Source organism: Oncorhynchus clarkii, chromosome 13 (assembly GCF_045791955.1).
Source record: "Oncorhynchus clarkii lewisi isolate Uvic-CL-2024 chromosome 13, UVic_Ocla_1.0, whole genome shotgun sequence".
Taxonomy (NCBI): Eukaryota; Metazoa; Chordata; class Actinopteri; order Salmoniformes; family Salmonidae; genus Oncorhynchus; species Oncorhynchus clarkii.
This window is the reverse complement of record NC_092159.1, coordinates 36,564,760-36,589,848: the sequence shown is the minus strand read 5'-3', so window position 1 is coordinate 36,589,848 and position 25,089 is coordinate 36,564,760. Positions and strand designations below refer to the sequence as shown.

General features: G+C 45.2%; 1 protein-coding gene across 4 annotated transcripts in view; it reads left to right on the top strand.

Moving 5' to 3' along the window:
- LOC139364605 (junction plakoglobin-like) overlaps nucleotides 1-24,488 on the top strand; it is a 71,744-nt gene extending 47,256 nt beyond the window's left edge. For all 4 annotated transcript variants that reach the window (XM_071101489.1, XM_071101488.1, XM_071101490.1 and 1 more), the window contains exons 4-16: nucleotides 366-619; nucleotides 9,274-9,512; nucleotides 10,658-10,859; nucleotides 13,345-13,489; nucleotides 13,665-13,768; nucleotides 14,452-14,790; nucleotides 18,515-18,667; nucleotides 19,767-19,886; nucleotides 20,053-20,203; nucleotides 21,066-21,187; nucleotides 21,924-21,966; nucleotides 23,825-23,974; nucleotides 24,257-24,488. In XM_071101489.1, coding sequence (XP_070957590.1) covers nucleotides 366-619; nucleotides 9,274-9,512; nucleotides 10,658-10,859; nucleotides 13,345-13,489; nucleotides 13,665-13,768; nucleotides 14,452-14,790; nucleotides 18,515-18,667; nucleotides 19,767-19,886; nucleotides 20,053-20,203; nucleotides 21,066-21,187; nucleotides 21,924-21,966; nucleotides 23,825-23,961 — 2,009 coding nt within the window. In that variant the 3' untranslated portion in view covers nucleotides 23,962-23,974; nucleotides 24,257-24,488. The remainder of the gene's footprint in view (nucleotides 1-365; nucleotides 620-9,273; nucleotides 9,513-10,657; nucleotides 10,860-13,344; nucleotides 13,490-13,664; nucleotides 13,769-14,451; nucleotides 14,791-18,514; nucleotides 18,668-19,766; nucleotides 19,887-20,052; nucleotides 20,204-21,065; nucleotides 21,188-21,923; nucleotides 21,967-23,824; nucleotides 23,975-24,256) is intronic.
- Nucleotides 24,489-25,089: the final 601 nt, after the last annotated feature.

Genomic DNA, 25,089 nt, shown 5'->3' with positions numbered 1-25,089 from the left:
TTCTCTCTCATTCCAATTTTCCTTCTTGCTCTACTTCTCTTTCAGTCTCTCTACATCTCTCTGTCTGTCTGTACAAATAGGTCAACACTTACTCATTCAATGTCATAATCATGCTGTGATTCACTCACTCGCTCATACGCCATCACATACGTACACAGGCCAGTTTGGACTGTTCTCATGTCTTAAAATAGGCATGATTCTTCTTCTGAAAACTCACTGACTAGGAACTCACTGACTAGGGGCTAGAACAACTTTCAAACTATCACTAGTTTGAAACACTATCTATGGATGTATCTATCACGTATCCAATGATCTCCCCCTCCTCCTCCATTTCTCCACCCTCTTTCATCCCTCTCTCCCACCAGAGATGGAGGCCCAGTACACCCTGACACGGGCCCAGCGAGTGAGAGCGGCCATGTTCCCAGAGACCCTGGTGGAGGGCGAGGCGGTGCTGTCCACTCAGACTGACCCGGGTCAGCAGACCAACGTCCAGCGGCTAGCTGAGCCCTCGCAGCTTCTCAAGACCGCCATCGTCCACCTCATTAACTACCAGGATGACGCCGAGCTGGCCACTCGCGCCGTGCCCGAGCTCACCAAGCTGCTGGCCGATGATGATGCGGTAACTAACCTCTAAGAGTTAACAAACAAAAACTGAACTTTTGTTATAAATCCAATTTTCACAAAGCCCAGCTGTTAACACATGAATGCATTAAACAATACTATTTCCAATGTGCTCCTATTTAAAAAATATAAAAAATCCTTCAGTATTAATCAGTATTAATAAATTAGTGATGCAGCTAATCAAATAGAAGAGATGGTCTTTGATTTCTAGATTAAAGACATTCCAATGGATGACCTTGTCCCTCCTCCCTCCCTCAACCGCCTCATGCTGCCTGGTGGGAGCAATCTTTGATAAAACTCTAGTGCACTGTTTAAACAAATGGGCTGATTTGGAAATGATTCAGCCAGTGACTATTGTAAGATAAACGTGTGTACTATGTGTATCTAATGTACAGTGTCTTCAGAAATGAATCACACCCCTTTTTACTTAAAATTCATTAAATTGCCTTTTTTTGTTGTCACTGCCCTACACAAAATACCCCCCAAAATGTCAAAGAGGAATTATGTTTTTAGAAATATATATATATTTTTTAAGGAAAAGCTGAAATGTCTTCAGTCATTAAGTATTCAACCACTTTGCTATGGCAAGCCTAAATAAGGAGTAAAAGGTTGCTTAACAAGTCACGTAAGTTGCATGGACTCTGTGTGCAATAATAGTGTTTATCATGATTTTTTGAATGACTACCACATCTCTGTCCCCGACACACACATACAATTATGTGTAAGGTCCCTCAGTGGAGCAGTGAATTTCACAGATTCAACCACAGTGGCAAGGGAAACGCAGACGTTGAATATCTGTTTGAGCATGGTGGAGTTTTTAATTACACTTTGGATGGTGTATCAATATACTCAGCCACTACCAAGATAACAGGCGTCCTTCCCTAGGGCTGTGGCGGCCATGAAATGTGTCAGACCGTTACTGTCATGCATAAGACTGCCGGTCTCATGGTAATTTCCCGTTAATTAACATTAACCCGCTTAGCATCGCCAGGCCTCCACGCGTACAAGCTGCCTGATGCGCGCCTTTGAAACATCTACAATTAACACGCGCTTAATACATCTATTTAAAATACACCATCACAACGCATCCATTATTTATTTTAGTCCGTTCTAAATAAACATTATGATATGAAGAAAACGTGTTTCAGAAAAACAGAATATGAGTTGGCCTACTGTAGGACTATGTTATTATAATTGTGTGGTGTTCGTGTGTATGTGTTGCAAATGTATTTATTGCACTTGATGCATGTCTACTGTGTCTTCCTGTCCTTGGGTCCACACACATCACAGCGTTTCTTCTTGTTTCTACCGGCTGCAATCTAGAAGGATGATAACACTTAGTTCAGGAATTGTACTAACATCTCACTCACTCAATCACATACATGATATAGTTACAGCAGGCCACGGTAAGAGAGTCAGACGCACACAAATGCAACAGCATCACTCACACTTACTTCTGGTATTGGAGTTGTTGGTTCTGTGGGTCGGGCGGATGGGGCATCAGCATCCTTCACCTGAATCCTCCTCATGATGGCTCCAGAATCTGGGGTCCTTTGGGATATGGTGCCTCCTCTGGATTTAAGGTCTTACCAATGCCTTGCCCAGCTCCTCAAGAAAGAGCCGTCTCCTCTGGAGCTTCCCTCTGGTCCAATCTGGGTTCAACGCCACCTGGATGACAAACGCGCTGTACACCGAGATGTCCAAGATGTTGAAGAATATCACAAGTGGCCAGCGTAGGGTTCTTCTTCTGCAGCTGTAGCCAGTCACCATCTTGTCTAAATTGTCCACCCCTCCTTTTGTGGCATTATAATCCATTATGATTTGGGTTTTTTTATGTTCCTGGCCACCGATTCTCCCATCCCTATGCAGCGTACTCATGAGTTATCGCATGTGATGATGTGGGCACGGAGTCCCTGTGTCACGTCCAGGACAACCCGCATCTCTTGGTTCTTCTCAGGGGCTCCTCCATCTGGCTTCCCCGTACACACTTGCAAGTTCCACTCATATGATGAAGCAGCATCACAGGCAGCCCAGATCTTGATTCCATATTTTGTTTAGACAGTATGTGCTGCTTGAAAGGGGCAGCGGCCCCTAAATGGCATGACCGGCTCATCAACAGTAACGTTGGGCCCAGGGTTGTAAAATAGGGGAAGGTGGTCCACCCACTTGTCCCACACTGACCTGATAGCAGCTAGCTTGTCTCTCTACACTGACCTGATAGAAGCTAGCTTGTCTCTCTGCACTGACCTGACTGCAGCTAGCTTGTCTCTCTGCACTGACCTGACTGCAGCTAGCTTGTCTCTCTGCACTGACCTGACTGCAGTTAGCTTGTCTCTCTGCACTTACCTGACTGCAGCTAGCTTGTCTCTCTGCACTGACCTGACTGCAGTTAGCTTGTCTCTCTACACTTACCTGACTGCAGCTAGCTTGTCTCTCTACACTTACCTGACTGCAGCTAGCTTGTCTCTCTGCACTGACCTGATTGCAGCTAGCTTGTCTCTCTGCACTGAACTGATTGCAGCTAGCTTGTCTCTCTGCCGCCGAGCTGGTCAGGTGTCTCGATTATCGAAGCGGATCATCCTGGAAATAATGGGACATTGTTGCACAGGAAAGTTCTCTGCCAGTTTCTGCATCCCCACAGGGATTCTGTTGATTCCCCATTAGATCTGAAAACACCAGCAAGGATAAGAACCCCAAAGAATGCATGTAAATGAGTTGGTCCATCTCCTTCCACCAAAATTACGCCTTCCCTCCAAATTAGTGCAGTCCAGAATGATTTTCTACACGGTGTCTGGGATGAACAGTTCAAAAGAAGACTCTATGTCTTGCACATGAGTTACCGCCATCTGCGTCGACCTTGGTTGCATCCTTATCACATTGGCAGCCATGCGGGTGGCTCATTCCTTGGGCAAGAAGACCATTCAATTTCTTTTCTACATCCATATTTCTCCGCCTGCAAGCTGCTGATGAGCTGGTTGCTGACGGGCTGGTCCTGGGGCTGACTGAGGGTCAATCTCATCCTCTTCTTCCAACTCACTGTCAGACTCCGAATTGACAGAGACATGTTCCTAATATTCTGAAAATACGTCATCTTTCAACGTGGAAGACATTTCTTCCACACTAGCTTCTCTCTCTGCAAAACAAATGGCTAAGGCCCTCTGAGCGTACTGATTGATTGTGGTAATGAGCCACACATGCAAAGCTACTTATTTGTTGTGTCCCTCCCCCAATTTGCACTTGGCTGGGGTAGAGTGTGGGAAAATACTGAATTTTGTACAATGTATCGAAAGATAATGTATTGTAATAACATTGTGCAGGTACCCACAAGACATTGTGTAGTTTAACACACTACAAAGGGTAAAGAGTGCAAGAAAAGCGGGAGACAGGGAGAGAGACAGAGAGAGAGACAGACAGGTTTTTGGTGCTATGTTGAAACAGCAGGCCCAGGGAGGAGGAAGACAGAGTGAAGGCACACAGCAAAACTTTTTGTTTAAATTTGACTTGTTTTCACCTACACACACACTTTTACACACTTTTATTACCCTCGGGTCCAGGGGACCCGAACACCACATATGTAATATACATTTGTATGGGGGATGCACAGTGTGCACTCAATGAAAATGTGTTCTTTTAGTAAACATTGAAAATGGGTCAACAGACCCGAACGCCACACAAGGGTTAATATGAGCAGCTGTGAATTAAATCTAAAAACACTTGTTTCATTCCACGCGTCAACCACTGAGGCCGAGCAATTGCCGTACCAGGCAGTGATGCAACCGGTCAGGATGCTCTCGATGTTGCAACTGTAGAACCTTTTGAGGATCTCAGGACCCATGCCAAATATTTTTAGTTTCCTGAGGGGGAATAGGCTTTGTCGTGCCCTCTTCACGTCTGTCTTGGTGTGTTTGGACCAATCTAGTTTGTTGTTGATGTGGACACCTAGGAATTTAAAGCTCTCAACCTGCTCCACTACAGCCCTGTCGATGAGAATGTGGACGTGCTCGGTGTTTAGTCCCAGGATCCTTAGCTTGGTGATGAGCTTTGAGGGTACTATGGTGTTGAACCCTGAGCTGTAGTCAATGAACAGCATTCTCACATAGGTGTTCCTTTTGTCCAGGTGGGAAAGGGCAGTGTGGAGTGCAATAGAGATTGCATCATCTGTGGATCTGTTTGGCCGGTTTGCAAATTGGAGTGTGTCTAGGGTTTCTAGGATAATGGTGTTGATGTGAGCCATTACCAGCCTTTCAAAGCTCTTCATGGCTACGGACATGAGTGCTACAGGTCTGTAGTCATTTAGGCAGGTTGCCTTTGTGTTCTTGGGCACAGGGACTATGGTGGTCTGCTTGAAGCATGTTGGTATTACAGACTCAATCAGAGACATGTTGAAAATGTCAGTGAAGACACCTGCCAGTTGGTCAGCACATGCCCGGAGCACATGTCCTTGTAATCCGTCTGGCCCCGCAGCCTTGTGTATGTTGACCTGTTTAAAGGTCTTACTCACGTCTGCTACGGAGAGCGTGATCACACAGTCGTCTGGAGCAGCTGATGCTCTCATGCATGCCTCAGTGTTGCTTGCCTCAAAGCGAGCATAGAGCATAGGGAACATCAATAGTAGTGTATTTTTGTAGCAAAACAACTGTAGACAGCCCGTCTGCGTGCCCAAGAAAGGATAAAGGAGAGAGAGGAGGAGATGGAAATGCATGGTGGTGAGATATTCTGTATAGCTGAAGGTAATGTGACACTCAATTAATATGAAGATATTTGTAAAAGATCCCTATTACTAGGCTATTCCAAATCAAATACAAATTTTCACTAATTGTAGGCTAACTGTAAGCCGCCCTGCACAAACAATGAACCAACAGCATTGCCTAGGCCTGGCTATATGTTCTCTCCCAGACTCGTGCATATACATTTTGGAGCGTAGCGTAAGGTTCATCCAGTATGAATAATAATACAGTCCACACTCAAAGGCGATTACACAAATTTGTTTACTTTTGGAGAATAGGCTAGAACAATTATGTACCAAGACGTCTTAAATCAGTGTTTTTTAATGTTTTTCTGCCATGCGTAATATGCTCTAGGCTGTGTGTTGTATAATCATCATTTTAATTGAGTTTTTTTTCTGGCTTGGGCTGGTAAGCCTATGCAGAAGCTTTAATATGCGTGAGTGTTTCGAATGAATCATCACCTTAGAAAGGCTGTCCAGTTCGTCGTGTTAGGCTTTGAAACAGCATCCACAACAACCATGTTAACACTGTTTCAACCTGCTGTTGAACTTCTTTCTTCAAATTAATCATCACAGTGAGGTGAGTTTTAAAGTATGATTGGCCAACTGTTGATAAGATGATAAGTGTTTGATGTGTTTTTCGAAGCATTTTCATGGATGTCAGAGCGGTTAGGGGGAAAATAGAGGCCTGTGTACCAGGCCATTAGGACCTGATGGTAGTTAGCAAATTGGGTACTACCAAAGCATGTCCAGAGGGCATAAAATGAGATTACTGTGACTCAACAGTCAACTGGAATTTTACTGTGGTCACGACTCATGACTGCCTGTGTGGCGGTAACATGGTCACTGCAACAGCCCAAGTCCACTCAGGGATTTCACAATGAGGCCAATGGTGACAGATACAGAGTTTAATGGCTGTGATAGAGAAAACTGAGGATGGATCAACAACATTGTAGTTGCTCCACAATACTAACCTAATTGACAAAGTGAAAAGAAGGGAACCTATACAGAATACAAATATTCCAAAACATGCATCCTGTTTACAAACAAGGCACTAAAGTAATACTGCAAAAAATGTGTCAATGTTATGTTTGCATCATGTTATAGGTACGCTTGTAATCGTTAAGGACTGGAGAGTTTTTCAGGATAAAAAATAAACAGAATGGCGCTAAGCACAGGCAAATCCTAGAGTAAAACCTGGTTCAGTCTGCCTTCCACCAGACACTGGGAGATTAATTCACAGTTCATCAAGACTATAACCTAAAACACAAGGCCAAATCTACACTGGAGTTGCTTACCAAGAAGACAGTGAATGTTCCTGAGTGGCCGAGTTACAGTTTTGACTTACATATATAGCAAGATCTGAAAATGGTTGTCTAGCAATGATCAATAACCAATTTGAGCTTGAAGAATTTTGAAAATAATAATGGGCAAATGTTGCACCTTCCAGGTGTGGAAAGCTCTTAGAGACTTAACCAGAAAGACTCACAGCTATAATTGCTGCCAAAGGTGCTTCTAGAAAGTATGAAAATTAGATATTTCTGTATTTCATTTTCAATAAATGTGCAAACATTTCAAAAAAAATGTTTCCACTTTGTCATTAAGGGGTATTGTGTGTAGATAGGTGAGAAAAATGTTTATTTAATCAATGTTTAGTTTCAGGCCATAACACAACAAAATGTGGAATAAGTCAAGGGGTATGAATACAGTGCCTTGCGAAAGTATTCGGCCCCCTTGAACTTTGCGACCTTTTGCCACATTTCAGGCTTCAAACATAAAGATATAAAACTGTATTTTTTTGTAAAGAATCAACAACAAGTGGGACACAATCATGAAGTGGAACGACATTTATTGGATATTTCAAACTTTTTTAACAAATCAAAAACTGAAAAATTGGGCGTGCAAAATTATTCAGCCCCCTTAAGTTAATACTTTGTAGGTCCACCTTTTGCTGGGATTACAGCTGTAAGTCGCTTGGGGTATGTCTCTATCAGTTTTGCACATCGAGAGACTGAAATTCTTCCCATTCCTCCTTGCAAAACAGCTCGAGCTCAGTGAGGTTGGATGGAGAGCATTTGTGAACAGCAGTTTTCAGTTCTTTCCACAGATTCTCGATTGGATTCAGGTCTGGACTTTGACTTGGCCATTCTAACACCTGGATATGTTTATTTTTGAACCATTCCATTGTAGATTTTGCTTTATGTTTTGGATCATTGTCTTGTTGGAAGACAAATCTCCGTTCCAGTCTCAGGTCTTTTGCAGACTCCATCAGGTTTTCTTCCAGAATGGTCCTGTATTTGGCTCCATCCATCTTCCCATCAATTTTAACCATCTTCCCTGTCCCTGCTGAAGAAAAGCAGGCCCAAACCATGATGCTGCCACCACCATGTTTGACAGTGGGGATGGTGTGTTCAGCTGTGTTGCTTTTACGCCAAACATAACGTTTTGCATTGTTGCCAAAAAGTTCAATTTTGGTTTCATCTGACCAGAGCACCTTCTTCCACATGTTTGGTGTGTCTCCCAGGTGGCTTGTGGCAAACTTTAAACGACACTTTTTATGGATATCTTTAAGAAATGGCTTTCTTCTTGCCACTCTTCCATAAAGGCCAGATTTGTGCAATATACGACTGATTGTTGTCCTATGGACAGAGTCTCCCACCTCAGCTGTAGATCTCTGCAGTTCATCCAGATTGATCATGGGCCTCTTGGCTGCATCTCTGATCAGTCTTCTCCTTGTATGAGCTGAAAGTTTAGAGGGACGGCCAGGTCTTGGTAGATTTGCAGTGGTCTGATACTCCTTCCATTTCAATATTATCACTTGCACAGTGCTCCTTGGGATGTTTAAAGCTTGGGAAATCTTTTTGTATCCAAATCCGGCTTTAAACTTCTTCACAACAGTATCTCGGACCTGCCTGGTGTGTTCCTTGTTCTTCATGATGCTCTCTGCGCTTTTAACGGACCTCTGAGACTATCACAGTGCAGGTGCATTTATACGGAGACTTGATTACACACAGGTGGATTGTATTTATCATCATTAGTCATTTAGGTCAACATTGGATCATTCAGAGATCCTCACTGAACTTCTGGAGAGAGTTTGCTGCACTGAAAGTAAAGGGGCTGAATAATTTTGCACGCCCAATTTTTCAGTTTTTGATTTGTTAAAAAAGTTTGAAATATCCAATAAATGTCGTTCCACTTCATGATTGTGTCCCACTTGTTGTTGATTTTTCACAAAAAAATACAGTTTTATATCTTTATGTTTGAAGCCTGAAATGTGGCAAAAGGCCGCAAAGTTCAAGGGGGCCGAATACTTTCGCAAGGCACTGTAATTTCTGAAGGCACTGTATCTCTTGTACTATAGAAGTACCATTATGTACTTAATAGTGACATTGACTCTGTCACTATTGTGTGCTGTCCCTCCTCACACTCGAGCACCGTCTTACTGGCTAGCATTGATCCAGTTCCATGCTTGACTAGCTCCTAGCTCTCTGTGGCTGTGGCTGTGCTTGTCAAGGTCGTGACTGAGCCAGTTAGATTGGACACAGATTAGGACTACCCCAGAAACAAATCCTCTATAGGTTTATATTGTCATTGAACATCATTTCAGCTGTCCTTAAAGGATTCAGTGTACAACATTGCTTGTGTTGAAGACTAGTTCTGATTATGATTGAAAGTCATGATGAACCCTAGTCCTTCTCTGTCTTCTACTCACAATTCAAACTCAAGGCGTGGTCTGTTCCTGAATCTTGTTATCAATGCCTATGTTCAATGAACCAATGAATTGCTGAAGTGCAACGTTTGAAATCAGCTATGCCGTAAAGCCATGACCCTAAAGAAATGTGCAGACCTAACATTGGGTCCCAATCCAATGTCACCATTTTGCATGCACAGAAATTCACAATTATGCATTGTCTCATTCCCCACAGGTGGTGGTCAACAAGGCGGCCATGATCGTGAACCAGCTGACGCGGAAAGAGGCGTCTCGCCGGGTGCTGATGCAGTCCCCCCAGATGGTGGCGGCGGTGGTGCGGGCCATGCAGAACACGGGAGACATGGAGACAGCCCGTTGTGCTGCCAGCATCCTCCACAGCCTGTCCCACCAGAGAGAGGGCCTGCTCGCCATCTTCAAGTCCGGGGGCATCCCCGCCCTGGTCCGCATGCTCAGGTAGGAGAGGAGGGATGGATTAGTGGGTGGATGGATGTTGAGGGGTAGATGGGAGTGGATAGTGTGAGGGAAGTATCGACAGATGTTTGGATAGATTGTTGGTAAATGGTTTGATGTGAAGGAGTAGGTATGGATGGATGGGTGGATAGAAGGATCGATAGATGTTTGGATACTTTTATGGTTAAAGTAGGGAATGGACTGGTTGGGGTGAATAGGCATGGATGGATGGAGGGATGGATGGATGGTGATGGATTTATATTTTTATAGGCATTGTAGGTTGGTGGTTTGATTGGGAGTGAATTAGTGAAATATAGAGAGAGAAAAAGCAAGGGGGTGAAAGAGAGAAAAATATATACTCGTCAGATGGAATTCAGTGTTAGAAATAAAGTGATTTAGGCACGCACTGTTCTGGCCTGTCTCTGCATCTGCAATTGTGTACGTGCTGTGTGTGCTAATTTGTGTGTGTGTGTGTGTGCTTGCATGTATGCAAGCATGAGCGTGTGTGTGTGTGCGTGCATACATGCTTATGTGTGTGTATCCACACCACCATGTCCACTACTGCCTGCAGGCTACGATATTAGCCTATCACATTATTACCCATCAGAAATGAGGTGTCATGCTGTGCTCATTAACTTGGCCAAACTGGTCTGCACATCATTTCAACCTGACCACCAGGCTCATTTTAACCTCACGATAAGCGGTGGCCATTTTTCATATTCATTTCTCATAGAGGCAGAGAGTCCCTTTATCTCTGTTCACACAGTATAAACCCCGTATAACAGTCTAGGAGGCATTAGACAGAAACCGAATCAAGACATTTAATTAATTCAGAAACATAATTCAGATAAATACAAATGGAAAAACCTACCTTTACTAGACTATCAAATAGGGATTTAGATGCAGATTCACGATATAAAAATATGTGCTTTTTTAATGATACAAAGAGCAGATTCGAGCAAATTAAATTCAGAGGGAACTAATTGGGAAAAGAAAGGTCATGCTAATTTCTCTCACACCTCAATCTCTTCCTCTGCTCTCCTCTGCCTCTCTCTTTTTCTCAACCTACTCTCCCTATTTCCCTCCCTCTCCCTCTCCCCTCCCTCCACTCTCCTCTTACCTCCCCCTCCCCTCTCCTCTTCCCTCAGTTCTCCCATGGAGTCAGTGCTGTTCTATGCCATCACCACCCTCCACAACCTGCTACTGCATCAGGAGGGAGCCAAGATGGCGGTGCGCCTGGCCGACGGCCTGCAGAGGATGGTGCCCCTGCTGAAGAAGAGCAACCCCAAGTTCCTGGCCATCACCACAGACTGCCTGCAGCTGCTCTCCTACGGAAACCAGGAGAGCAAGGTGTGTGGTTGAGCCATCATATTTGGCATAGTGGTATTGGCACAGACTACCTGCATCTTCACTGCAGCCAGGGTTGTGTGTGTGTGTGTGTGTGTGTGTGTGTGTGTGTGTGTGTGTGTGTGTGTGTGTGTGTGTGTGTGTGTGTGTGTGTGAGTAATTTCTTTACTGTCAAATGAGGAGAGACAAACTTATCATACAAGTCAGAGTTATTCTTTCAACTAAATATTTATTCACTTATTAGTAAGAGAGCAGGTCAATACAACAAACACATATAAAGTGAATCGATTGAGTGCTCTACGTTAATGATGACTGGTCGACAAATCACCCTCGGATGATTCGTTGAGAGCCCAGAGACAAAGGTACAAAGGTATTTTATAGCCAAGATACACCCCCGTCAGTCTACATGACAAACAACAGATGTATGGAATGGGCCACAAGGTGAAGATTTGTATGAAAGATACTTAAAATTCACAGCAGACAGTATCTGATTGTGTAGAGACCAGGGTCTGGCCCTGGAGTCATCTCTCCCTGCTACCTTATAGAACAGAAACATTAACTCATGATCTGGAATGCGGTATCACTCAAAGACATCGTAAATCTTCCAGAGGCCCATCCTCAGTAGAACACACACAGATGAGAGTTCTAACAACCCGTTATTCTGTTGCATTAAACAACCCTTTGATGCAATTACAGCATTATAGCATAATCTTGCAATTTTGCTCTCACAGTATGTGTGTGTGTGTGTGTGTGTGTGTGTGTGTGTGTGTGTGTGTGTGTGTGTGTGTGTGTGTGTGTGTGTGTGTGTGTGTGTGTGTGTAGTTGCAGGTCTGGATTATGCGTGGTCCCTTTTAGTGCCACCTGCAGCTGCACTGCAGGAGAGCAAGGGTGTATATGCACGTGATGTGTGTGTGTGTGTGTACATGCACACACACAAGCACTCACACACTGTACATGTCCTTAACACTGGCTGCTTGCAGCTGCATTGGTGCAGCAAATGTAAAACCCTGTATGGGGTTAGTAATGTACCCTCTATTACATCAGTAATATACTGAACATTAAGTAAATATAATTAAATTAAATACACACACTGCTATTATTACTCTAACAATCATATGCGAGACAATTCATAATGCAATGTAATGTAATGTCCAAACTCTGTAATGATATTTCATTGTACATGACAGTGTGTTTTCATTGTTATTCCTCTCAGCTTATCATCTTAGCTAACGGGGGCCCTGAGGGGATGGTCTTCATCATGAGGAACTATAATTATGAGAAACTGTTGTGGACCACCAGCCGTGTGCTCAAAGTTATCTCAGTGTGCCCTAGCAACAAGCCCGCCATAGTGGAATCTGGTGTGTGTGTGTGTGTGCGTGTGTGCGTGTGTGTGTGTGTGTGTGTGTGTGTGTGTGTGTGTGTGTGTGTGTGTGTGTGTGTGTTGTGGTGGTTAATTTCTTTACTGTTAATTGAGGAGAGACAAACTTATCATACAAGTCAGAGTTATACTTCATCTAAATCTTTATTCACTTATTAGTAAGAGAGCAGGTCAATACAACACACACATATAAAGTGAATCGATTGAGTGCTCTAACGTTAATGATGACTGGTCGACGAATCACCCTCAGATGATTAGTTGAGAGCCCCGAGACAAAGGTGCAAAGGTCTTTTATAGCCAAGATACACCCCCTTCAGTCTACATGACAAACAACAGATGTATGGAATGGGTCACAAGGTGAAGATTTGTATGAAAGACACTTAGTATTCACAGCAGACTGTATCTGATTGTGTAGAGACCAGGGTCTGGCCCTGGAGTCATCTCTCCCTGCTACCTTATAGAACAGAAACATTAACTCATGCTCTGGAATGCGGTATCACCCAAAGACATCGTAAATCTTCCAGAGGCCCATCCTCAGTAGAACACACACAGATGAGAGTTCTAACAACCCGTTATTCTGTTGCATTAAACAACCCTTTGATGCAATTACAGCATTATAGCATAATCTTGCAATTTTGCTCTCACAGTATGTGTGTGTGTGTGTGTGTGTGTGTGTGTGTGTGTGTGTGTGTGTGTGTGTGTGTGTGTGTGTGTGTGTGTGTTGCAGGTCTGGATTATGCGTGGTCCCTTTTAGTGCCACCTGCAGCTGCACTGCAGGAGAGCAAGGGTGTATATACACGTGATGTGTGTGTGTGTGTACATGCACACACACAAGCACTCACACACTGTACATGTCCTTAACACTGGCTGCTTGCAGCTGCATTGGTGCAGCAAATGTAAAACCCTGTATGGGGTTAGTAATGTACCCTCTATTACATCAGTAATATACTGAACATTAAGTAAATAGAACTAAATTAAATACACACACTGCTATTATTACTCTAACAATCATATGCGAGACAATTCATAACGCAATGTAATGTAATGTCCAAACTCCATAATGATATTTAATTGTACATGACAGTGTGTTTTCATTGTTATTCCTCTCAGCTTATCATCTTAGCTAACGGGGGCCCTGAGGGGCTGGTCTTCATCATGAGGAACTATAATTATGAGAAACTGCTGTGGACCACCAGCCGTGTGCTCAAAGTTCTCTCAGTGTGCCCTAGCAACAAGCCCGCCATAGTGGAAGCTGGTGAGTGTGTGTGTGTGTGTGTGTGTGTGTGTGTGTGTGTGTGTGTGTGTGTGTGTTTTGGGGGAGGGTGTGTGTTATGTGTGTGTTAGTACATATGTGTGTGTCTGTGCGTGTGTTTGTTATCTCATCCTTACCATAAAAGAGCCATTTAACCTCCCCTCTCTCATCCTTCCAGGGGGCATGCAAGCCCTGGGACAGCACCTGACTGGCTCCAGCCAGCGCCTCACACAGAACTGCCTCTGGACCCTGAGGAATCTGTCTGATGCTGCCACTAAACAGGTAGGAGGTCAGGAGTCCATTTTGAATCCGCAGAGACCGTACCATAGAGTAATACAGAGATAGTACAGAGTTTATAAAGACCAATGACTATATATATTAATGAACAAAGCCATTGATCACGTGACAGTATCTATTCCTATGTGAAGACTCTATAGCGCATTGAAACCAAATTAAGTCGGTTAAGATTGCGCCTCATGCAGATGTAACATGCACAGTTTGAGCTAATTCAGGAAGTGACGTTGCAGGCTAGCTCAGTGCTGCCCGCTTTCATTGAGTAATTCATGTTGAAGGCCGACCATTTGCAAACTAAATTCTTCTGTGTGCGATTTTAAAATAATCGGTTCAAGGACATACTGTACATCTTGTGTGTTAGAAAAACAGTTATTGGTACCATGATTGTCTTCATAACATTTATTTATTTTTATGAAGACGGACCACGAAGATCGACATTTTTCCATTTTCTATAATGGGAGATCCTGTTTTCTCCCGCAATCGGCCTCGAACTGCTGTGGCTTCAATGAGGCAGTCGTTCTCCCCTGTTAAAGACAGTACCATCGAGTTCCACAGAGACAGTAACATACAGTAGTTGGAGCTCTACAGTAAAACATATAATGAACAAACAAAGACAAATATGGAATTCTCAATCCCCAATCTTCCTACCTCCCCCCGTTCTCTGTCTGTAGGAGGGTCTGGACGGCCTGCTGCAGGTGTTAGTGGGACAGCTGGGTTCGGACGATGTCAACATGCTGACGTGCGCCACGGGGATCCTGTCCAACCTCACCTGCAACAACTCCCGCAACAAGACCCTGGTCACGCAGTGCGGCGGCGTGGAGGCGCTCATCCACGCCGTGCTGCGGGCCGGAGAAAAGGAGGACGTGGCCGAGCCCGCCGTCTGCGCCCTGCGCCACTTAACGTCACGCCACCAGGACGCCGAGCTTGCCCAGAATGCTGTGAGGCTGCATTATGGTATTCCTGCCATTGTCAAGCTGCTGGGGCAGCCCCACTACTGGCCTGTGGTGAAGGTGAGAGGGGAGATAGTTGGTTGGGGAGGGAGTGGGAGTGGGAGTGGGGAAGAGCTGAGAAAAAGGGTATACTGTTTTTTTTTGTCTTGCTCGTTGTTTTGTCTGGCTGGAAGCTCCATTACTGTTGAAGTTGAAGGTGAGGGGTTGAAGGATCAAAGAGTTTGCAGGTTGGTTGTGGTTGTTTTGTCTGGCCAGTTGATCTTTTGTTTGTTGTTTTGTCTGGCTTGAGTGTTCGGTTGTTTTGTTTGGTTGGCTGCTTTGTCTTTGTGGTTCTTTTGTTTACCTAAATAACTGGTTGTGGTACATCCAATTTGCCTATGTGTCTATATCCAGCAGCTGCAGTCCGCCTTTAATGATTCCTGATTTAACGGGCGCTTGAGTGAGGTTAAAATCATTGCATACAGCCACCACTCATTGTCCCCTTCTTTGCAATGTATGATGCGCTGTACATATGAATGCATTTTCTTTGAGGCTTTAATTGTAAACAACATGGCTGTACTATATAGGGCTCTATTTCATTTGCATTGCAGAAGTTCCACTTTACAGCGTGATTGAATGTTCCCGCTTTAGTGGAGACTTCATAGTGAACACTGCATATGTCGGCCCAATTGGAAATGACCTTAACTTAACATTTCTATCTGCGGAATCCGTAACACTTCAGCATTAGAGATTGAATAGAGCCCTTCATTTAGCTGGAAGTGTCGTTTGAAAATTGTGGTACTTTAATGAAGAATTACTTTTAAATTAAAGCAGGTCAGAGGGGATGTTTTGGAGAGAGTGAGATCTGCATAGGGGAGGAAGTTGTTCACGATGCGAGATGTAGTGCAGGCAGGGTTCTGGGCTGTACCCCAAGGCAGGGCACAGGACGTGCCTCCCATAATCCTGCTGGGACAACACCCGCTGGCTCCCACTGTCCCCTCTCTGGCTTTTTGTTTTTGTTTTGGAGAAAATGAGGGAGGGAGGGAGGGAGGGAGGGAGGGAGGGAGGGAAAATACACAAAGATTAAGTAAGATAGAAATGGCTAACTTGTTGAGAGAGAGAGAGAGAGAGAGAGAGAGAGAGAGAGAGAGAGAGAGAGAGAGAGAGAGAGAGAGAGAGAGAGAGAGAGAGAGAGAGAGACTCTCACATGCAGCAAGTGTAGTATGCTTCACACAACAATGTCACTGTGAAACAAGGATAACATCATCTGGGATTTACAAGGCCGTCGCTGTCATTTCTTTTTTTTTGCAATGAAAACAAGATTGGTTGGATTTTTCCAAAGTGGCTACCTTGGGAATTTATATCAATGTGTTATTGTTTCATCAGGGAATAATGCACACCCATCTTTGACAGCAGGTTAGTTACATGCTCAACTTGCCAGAATAATCAAACAAAATAAATCATGCTAAAATGTCAGCCTAGTGTGAGGGTAAACCAATATCTAACATTATTAGCTATGCTATTGATATACAGTAGATATACTAAGATGATAGTAGGCATAACAGTAATATCAATAGTAATACAGTATAGCAATAGTTTGATACCAGTAATAGTAATATCAATGGTACATTATCATTGTTTTAAAAATACCACCTACCAATTCATGTCACCTTTGCTTTATGATTGGTCGTTTTCCTCTCTTATGATCTAGACAGTCAAATAGTATGATAAGGAAGGTTAGTTTCCCTTCCCCCTCCAACCCCGTGCTTCAGTGTCTGATCGCTGATTGGTTTCGAGATGCTCCTCTGATTCGCTCCGAGCAAGCAGCATCCGTGAAGCACGCTTGAATTCATGCCAATCGGAACAGAACCCTTCAATGGTCGAGTCTGCTTGTGTGTCTTGCTGTCCTGCTCTGTTCCCATGGGCACTGGTCCACAAGAATGGCCCTTTATTTTTACCCTGATGTGCACTAGCCTCTGTGTGTGTCGTGGTTGTCTCCCAATAGTCCATCGAGGTGTTCTTTCCTTGTGTCCTTTCCTTCAATTCTGATCTGAAAGTATTTGATGAGTGAGTGAAAGCACTATGGTAGGCAGCTATCTAGTCTTTTCTACCTGTCATTGGTCTTTAAGGACAGAGGAAAGTAATCAATTTAAGAGTATTTGTACTCTCTGTGTGTGTGCATGTAGGCCTATGCCTGTACACTTGACAAGTGGCCATGTGTATCTTCATGACTCCAGTGACACATCTCCCCCATCTGTAGCACCAGGTAAACATTGACGTCTCTCATCCTCTACTCCAACTGAAAGAAAGGTGTTTTCTAAGGCCTATCGGCAGCCAGCTATCCATGTATTGGCACCTTGTTCCCGATTCCTTGACCATGTATACAACTCTTCCCATTTGGGGGATATTAGGCTTTTTGAGTTCATTAGCTCTGATTGACTATCACTTAGTTCCCACACAAAGAACATGAATGACACGCACACTCTGCTCTCTCCCACACACACACACACACACACACACACACACATACACATACACAGACACACACACACACACACACACACACACACACACACACACATACATACACACACACACACACACACACACACACACACACACACACACACACACAGCTCTCTCTCTCCCTCACACGCACATACACTCACGCACGCACACACACACACACATACACACACACACAGCTCTCTCCCTCACACACACACTGCTCTCTCCATAACACACACACACTCCTCTATCTCTGCCTCCTTCTGCTCTACGTCAGCCAGAAGGTCGCTCTGCACCAAGCTGTGCCTAATCACTCATTTACGCCTTCTGAATTTAAATCTCATACTGTGGCGGAGTGTGTGTGTGTGTGTGTGTGTGTGTGTGTGTGTGTGTGTGTGTGTGTGTGTGTGTGTGTGCGTGCGTGCGTGCGTGCGTGCGTGCGTGCGTGCGTGTGTGTCCAAACCCATATGGATAAGCAGAGAGAGCCATATAAATATTTACCTGGGCATGCTGGAATGCACTCGTGTGTATGTTCATCTCTGACTGCGTACACATACATGTCTGTGCCTAAGCGGGATTTAATAATTCATTTACAGTCTGAATGAGCCAATCGTTCCGCCCTCTCCCTCTCCCTCTCTCTCAGTGCGGTACGGAGGCAGACGCTATGAGCCATGCCTGAATTTTCCTCCTGATCTGCACTCCTCATTGACAGACAGCAGGGAATGTGTGTGTGCTCGTGTGTGTGTGTGTGGAGAATTAGGCAACCCGATCTCCATCACAGCACACGCCAGTGGAGGATTCTCAATCCAGCCGGAGCTCTTTTAATAAAGGGGAAGTTGTTATTTTATGATGCGAAATGAATGATGTGATTTTTAAAAGGGGACTTTATATAAGATGTTATTGGCCCCTGTTGGGGCTAGAGGTCGGGGTATGTGAAATGGGAGGAAACATCAGAGGGCAGGGCAGGGTTATGGTAAGCCAGATCATCATTTCAGGAGATGGCATCTCACGTTCTGCTAAATGTGACTGCAGTTACATTGCCGCAGCGTGCAACGGCTTGCACAGTCGCACATATAGGTGTATATCTTAGGGTACGCATGCGTTCTTTCACATGAGCGCCACACTGCCGTGCCAAGTCCTTAATAGATGTGTACTGTATGCTTTCATACATGCACTCTCATAGTCATGCAGTATATCATGTATTTGTGGACAAGGTGTTGTAGCAGTAAAAGAGATTATATTGATGCTTTTTCCCCATACAGCTACATTCAACCCGCCCCCTCTCTCTTTCCCGTAGGCCACGGTTGGTCTGATCCGTAACCTGGCGCTGTGCCCAGTCAATCAGGCCCCACTGAGGGATGCTGGAGCCATCCCCCGATTGGTCAACCTGCTGCTGAAGGCTCACCAGGACACCCAGAGACACGCCTCCAGTTCTCAGCAGACGTACCAGGTCGGCCACGACGCCATTTAACACATAAGACTCACTGTCACAGGAATGACACTGTCATAATCCAGAATGATAGAAGTTATGTCGCCTTCACCACAAATGTGCAAGTCACTCACAGTCACAGCACTTGCACAGAGGGAGTCGCCTCCGTTGCAACCCACGTACCACGGATGAATCCACTCCATTACATGCTAGCCATATCACACAATCACCTCAGCCGAATACAGAATTCAAACACACTGAAGCACTCGAGGCAACATTCTTTCAGCACTCCTGCACATCAAACCACACAAATTCCAAGACTGCATTCTCTGTGTTTGAAACCGTTCCTCACACTGTAAAACAAGTAGGTTGTATTTCAGACTCAGTAAAGGGCTGCAATGCGTCACACAGGGGTCCCAGCAGGATAGTCCAGCGGTCAACACCATGCCACGGCGCCAGCACACGCCCCCCATTCCAGGCCTCTCCAACCCAGTGTAGGCCGCTCGGGAGACCCAGTGACAGAGATCCATTTCAGTCCACCGGCCCCACTTTGAACTCTGAACTGCACAACAATACTCACACGTATAGACAGAGAGCTGTGGCTTAAGGGAAGACAAGAAATGTAGGCTAAGTTTGTGAGAGACGCCCGGGGAGTTTTTCACTGATTCTCAGCAGAAGGTTGCAGACATATGCTCCCACCTGTTTCTGGTTTTCACCTGTCAGCTTTTTTCCAGCAAGCCAAAAAGGATTACTAAGCACAACAGGCCCATTCCCCTTGCTCGTTGTCTGTAAATGGTTTACTCAAACATGAGGCAGGATACATGCACACACATACACACCGATACACCCTCCCAAGTCTATGAATCATTTTACAGGGTTTTGCCGCCATTGGGATTAAGGTCCTCTCTGAGTGTCAAAGTGAATGGCGCCCAGCTGTTGTATTGTTAAGATTGTCAAACCAGCTTACATGAAGTAGATCAGACACACACACACACACACACACAATGTTAAGTGCTGAAAACAAACCCATACATCAATGTATCATCCCACAGAGGATTCCACAAAGTTACACATACTACACACACACACTTCCTAAATCTCTTCCCCGCTCTCTTCCCAGGATGGTGTTCGTATGGAGGAGATAGTGGAGGGCTGTACAGGAGCCCTGCACATCCTGGCCAGAGACCCTGTCAACAGGGGAGAGATCGCCAGCATGCAGACCATCCCACTCTTTGTACAGGTTCATGTCTAATACACCATACTCTTGGTTGGTGTTGTATGCACTTGTGTGAGAGAGAGAACGTGGGAAAGAGAGTGAAAATAAGTGAGTGTGTGTACTTGTGAGTTTTTGGTGTATTCTAGCAGATGTGTCTGAGCTCTCCCTCCCTCTCTCCGTCCGTCCGTAGCTGTTGTACTCGTATGTGGAGAACGTGAAGCGTGTGTCTGCGGGGGTGCTGTGTGAGCTGGCCCTGGACAAGCAGTCTGCGGAGATGATCGACGCAGAGGGAGCCTCCGCCCCGCTCATGGAGCTGCTGCACTCCAACAACGAGGGCATCGGTCAGTCTCTTCATAAACAGCAGCTTGTGCTTTAGTGGATTTTATGTAGCACTTGGACTTTCAACAAACAATCAAATATATCTTCTTTACAGACTTGGGCTTTCAAAACAGTCCCATATACTGTACATACAAATATACACGCACGCACACACACGTTACACTCCTACACTCTTAGAGGAGAAAGGTGCTATCTAGGACCTGAAAGGGTTCTTCGGCTGTCCCCATAGGAAAACCCTTTGTATAACCTTTTTTTGGTACCGGGTAGAACCCGTTTGGATCCAGGTAGAACCCTTTTGAAATCCATGTAGAACCCTTTCCACAGAGGGTTCTATGTGGAACCCAAAAGGGTTCTACTATGGGGACAACCGAAGAATCCTTTTGGAAAACCTTTTTTTCTAAGAGTGTACGCACAAGTCTTCAGAAACAAACACACCGTAAGCCACACTTTCTTTATTTTATCTCTCTCTTTCTCTCGCTCTCTCTCTCTCTCTCTCTCTCTCTCACAAGCATATGCACACAGACCTCTTACAAACAAATATGACCTCTTTCTCTATCTCTCCCTGGGCTCTCTCCATCTCCTTTTAATAATGTGTGCTGACTAATCAAACATGACTCTCTGTCTCTTTAAATCTCTCTATATCTCTGCCTCCCACCTCTCTCTGCCCATCTCACTTTCTCAATGTTTCTCAGTGTACCCCATTAGCATTTTGAGTACTCATCATAACTGTCGTAGCATAGAGGCAATGACAAACAACCTCTTGATATCTCTTCCTTCTTCTCTCCCTCCCTCTTTCCATGTCTCTCCCCCCCTCTTTCCCCCACTCCCTCTTTCCATGTCTCTCCCCACACCTCTCCCTCACAGCCACCTATGCGGCAGCTGTTCTCTTCCGTATCTCGGAGGACAAGAGTTCCGACTACAGGAAGCGTGTGTCCGTGGAGCTCACCCACTCACTGTTCAAACACGACCCTGCGGCCTGGGAGATGGTAAGCCTCTGCCTCTGACGCCGCCTATAGCCTGGGAGCGACCAGTACAAGGATCAGTAGTAGCTGGCCCTGTTTGAATACCTTTAAGGTTAATCTCAGTTGTCTATAGGGGCTTGACTGGCCTCCACCCTTGGATTGCTTTAAACCAATCCAATATTTCTCAGGTCAGTCATTGCTTCAGAGAAGAACTGTAGAAAAATCAATATACACGCCACACTACGACACAATCGATACCACTCAGTAATCAATCTGTATGTTTACCTTCCATGCTTGCATTACTATAAGAATGAATCGCCGACAACCAACTATGTCTAGTGTTTGAACATGATTTCAAAACCGGCATGCCTAATGCGCTAAGTATCTCCGAGCCCCACACTTCGCCACAGGCTCCCAAAGCTCATTGGATAATTACCACTATCGAGGCACACCGATTGGATTAGTGGCGGATCTGGCCCAGGTGTGAATCAATCACATCGAGCCGGGAACCTGCTGACTCATCAGGTTGTCAAGGGGAAAGGAGACAGGGAGGCCCAAAGCAGACATGTATACTGTTTACACTACATCCGCCATGAGGAAGTATCGACCTCCAAAAGGATAGATTTAATGACTGAGCGTCGTGGGCACCAGGTGTAAAGTCAACGTCTGCCTCTGTCGGGATCGGTGAAAGTATCGTGTTTTGAAGCTAGAATGGTACAGATTTACATGAATATTTCTCAATCTCTCTCTTTCTCTCCAGGCCCACAATGCTGTACCCATGCAAGCTGCATACTTGGCGGATGGTGAGTGTGGACCAGTCCTATCTTACAGTACAATACACCAATGTACACCACTATTGTATACTATGCTATATTATAAACCAGGTGGTTCAAGCCCTGAATGCTGATTGACTGAAAGCCGTGGTATATCAGACTGCATACCATGGGTATAACAAATATTTACTATTTACTGGTCTAATTGTGTTGGTAACCAGTTTATAATAGCACCTTGGGGGTTTGCGGTATATGGCCAACACACCACGGCTAATGTCTGACAGCCCTTCACCATGGTGCATCAGCCACATACCACACCTCCTCAGGCCTTAATGCTTAATTATACTACTGCAATGAACATCTTACATTACACTACTGCGTCCCCCCCCCCCCCCCCAAAAAAAAAGGCAAGAGCGAGTTAGATTGCAGACCAGAAGAGAGAGAGGCAGAGATGAATTGACACACACGGATTGAAATGGATTGACACACACACACCAGCGTCAGACCGCATTTAGGTTAAGTGCCACTTGATTGGTTTCCTGTTAGTGACTGTGACGAGTGACAGTGGACTGTGTGTGCCAGAGGGTGTTCATTAAGTCAACGCGCAAGCAATGTCACAGCAAAGTCTGCCCTCATCTCACTAGTCACGCACACACACACTTACTTGAACATGAGTGGAAGAAAAGGAAAAAAAACAAATAATTGAGTTTCTCTCTCATATACACGCGTACACATACACACACAGTAGTGAGCATCAGAGAGGAGGGAAACGAGAGACACGTGTCCATAGAACGCCGGAGCCAGGTCTTGTCCTTTTCCCCTCAGCAGTCCATCGGACCGCAGGGAGTGTGGGGGACCCCTGCTGTTTATACAATGTACTCGGCCCCCTGGCCACACTGCGGAGAGTGTGGGTGTGTGTGCGTGCGTGCATTCATGTCCGTTCATGTGTGTGTGTGTTTCTCTCTGATGTGTCTGCGTCCTCCATGCCCTGGAGAGGGGGGGAGGGTGTCAGGGGGTTGGTAAGGGAGGGAGGAGGGGTGCTGTCATCTGGGATGGAATTAAATTCACAGAGGTATCTATCTATTTCCCCTCTGGTCACATTTCCATGTCATTTACATTTCCATTAACTGGCCATCTATCATCATCAAGCGATCTCCCGCTCTCTCTCTCTCTCACACACACACACACACACACACACTGCCGAGTTGACACACACTCTTTCTTTTTCCACTGCTCGGCTAATGCTCCCTCCCGCCTTCCTGTGATTGCGTAACACTTCTCCTCTACAGAAAACACCGGCACTCTCTCTATCTAGTGAATTTATCTTTTGTTTTTTCCCCCTAGCTCTATCGGTCACTACTTTATCTCTTTGCAGTCATACGGCGTCTTTCTCCAGCTAAGCTTCAGGCCTCTGTCATATGTCCTAGTTGTGAATCTCCACTCTGTCTTCCTCTCCTCTCGTCCATCCCTCTCTCTGCATACAGTAAATCCTCCTCATCTCAATATCTTTAATTATAATTCTGAACTCTATCCCTCCTATATCCCCCAGTGTGTGTGTGTGCGCGTGTGTGGTACATTAGTCACCATCCGTCCTTTCGCTGCTGACGCTTTATCCATATTGCAGTGCTCACATTATTAAACAGGGTATGAAATAGCATTAATGGAATAGAATAGAGGTGAAGGTGAAGAGATTGTTATTCCTGCTCTTCTATCCATCCGTCACAGGAAAACGCCTGCTGATGGGAGCAAAGCCCCTTTCTGACTGCCTGTCTAATAATTTGGATGCTTGCACACCGTCTGTCAGTGTCAATCCACCAGATGAGCTTGCCTTTCTGTTGGCCTGTGAATTCTATATTTCTCTCATCTCTCTCGCCCTCCTTCCCCTCAGAGCTGGATGGAGGCTACCCCCCCTACGGCTACTCTGACCTGGGCGTGGACGGGATGCCACTGGAAGCAGAGATGCATGAGCAGTACATGCCTGAGATGGCCTACGATCCCCGACAGGCCTACCCAGAGCCACTCTAACACACAGTGCAAGGTCAGTGATAAGGATGCATACTCACACACACACACACACACACACACAGCTACACAGCACTCCTCTAATGCACAGACTCAGCCCGTACTTTCCCCAGCACACACATACACACAAACACACATGCCCAGAATGGCTGTAAAAAAAAAACAGACAGCTCAGCTCTGTAGTGACATAGTCAATTGCATAGTACACACGCGAATACCTCAACATACCATAATTTCAACATTTTAAGACGCGCATGAAACATGACTTATGTCTAAATAACTGCCTCTTCCATTGAAGGCACAAAATGGAAGGAGTGAAATTGGCATGAACACCATGGAGGGACAGCTGAACGAGGATTTCACAAAGGGAAACTCCTATTTCATGGGGAGACATTGGCCAATCAGGGGCTGTTGTCAGAAAACACAAGAAAAATGTAATAAAAAAATAAAAAAAAGAATTTAGTGTTCCTCAAAATGAAAAGTTGCTTTGTTACAGTTAATGTGGCGGGAAATTGAACTTTAACTTTCAGATGCTGTGTTGGTTTTAGGCGTTTCCTTGCATATTTACCTTGCACATTATTTTACATTATCGTCATGCGTATAATTTACATGGCGGTATGCAGAGCCACATACAGTAGTCCTCGACAATAACAAGTAACATTGAGTTCAGACAAGAAATCCTATTCATCACGTAATGAGTGCTCAGGCCCAGCTGTCTATCCCCCCCAGTCCAGTCCATGATCCAGACTGCCGCTGGGCCTGAGGGTCCGAGACAAGCACCCCCCCCCCACCCCCCCACCCCGGAAGGTTTGTCCACAACCACTCTCTCCCAGTCGAGTGGTCTCCCAAGCACACTGGACCACAACTTCAGTTGGTGCGGTTGGTGCACCCTCTGTTCCTGTGGACCGGTCTTGCTCACCAACAGTTGCAGACACCGCATACATATGCATTGTGGACTCTAATACATTGTGCTTCAACATAAAAATGTGTGTACGATCCAAAAACGTCATGTCTGGCAGGCCCGCACCCTTTTACAGCTACTACAACTGACGTTTCCACAAAGTATGTGCGTTGTTATGGAAGATGTTTTTGATTTTGTCTTGATTCCTGGGGGTTTGGGGGAGGAGGATT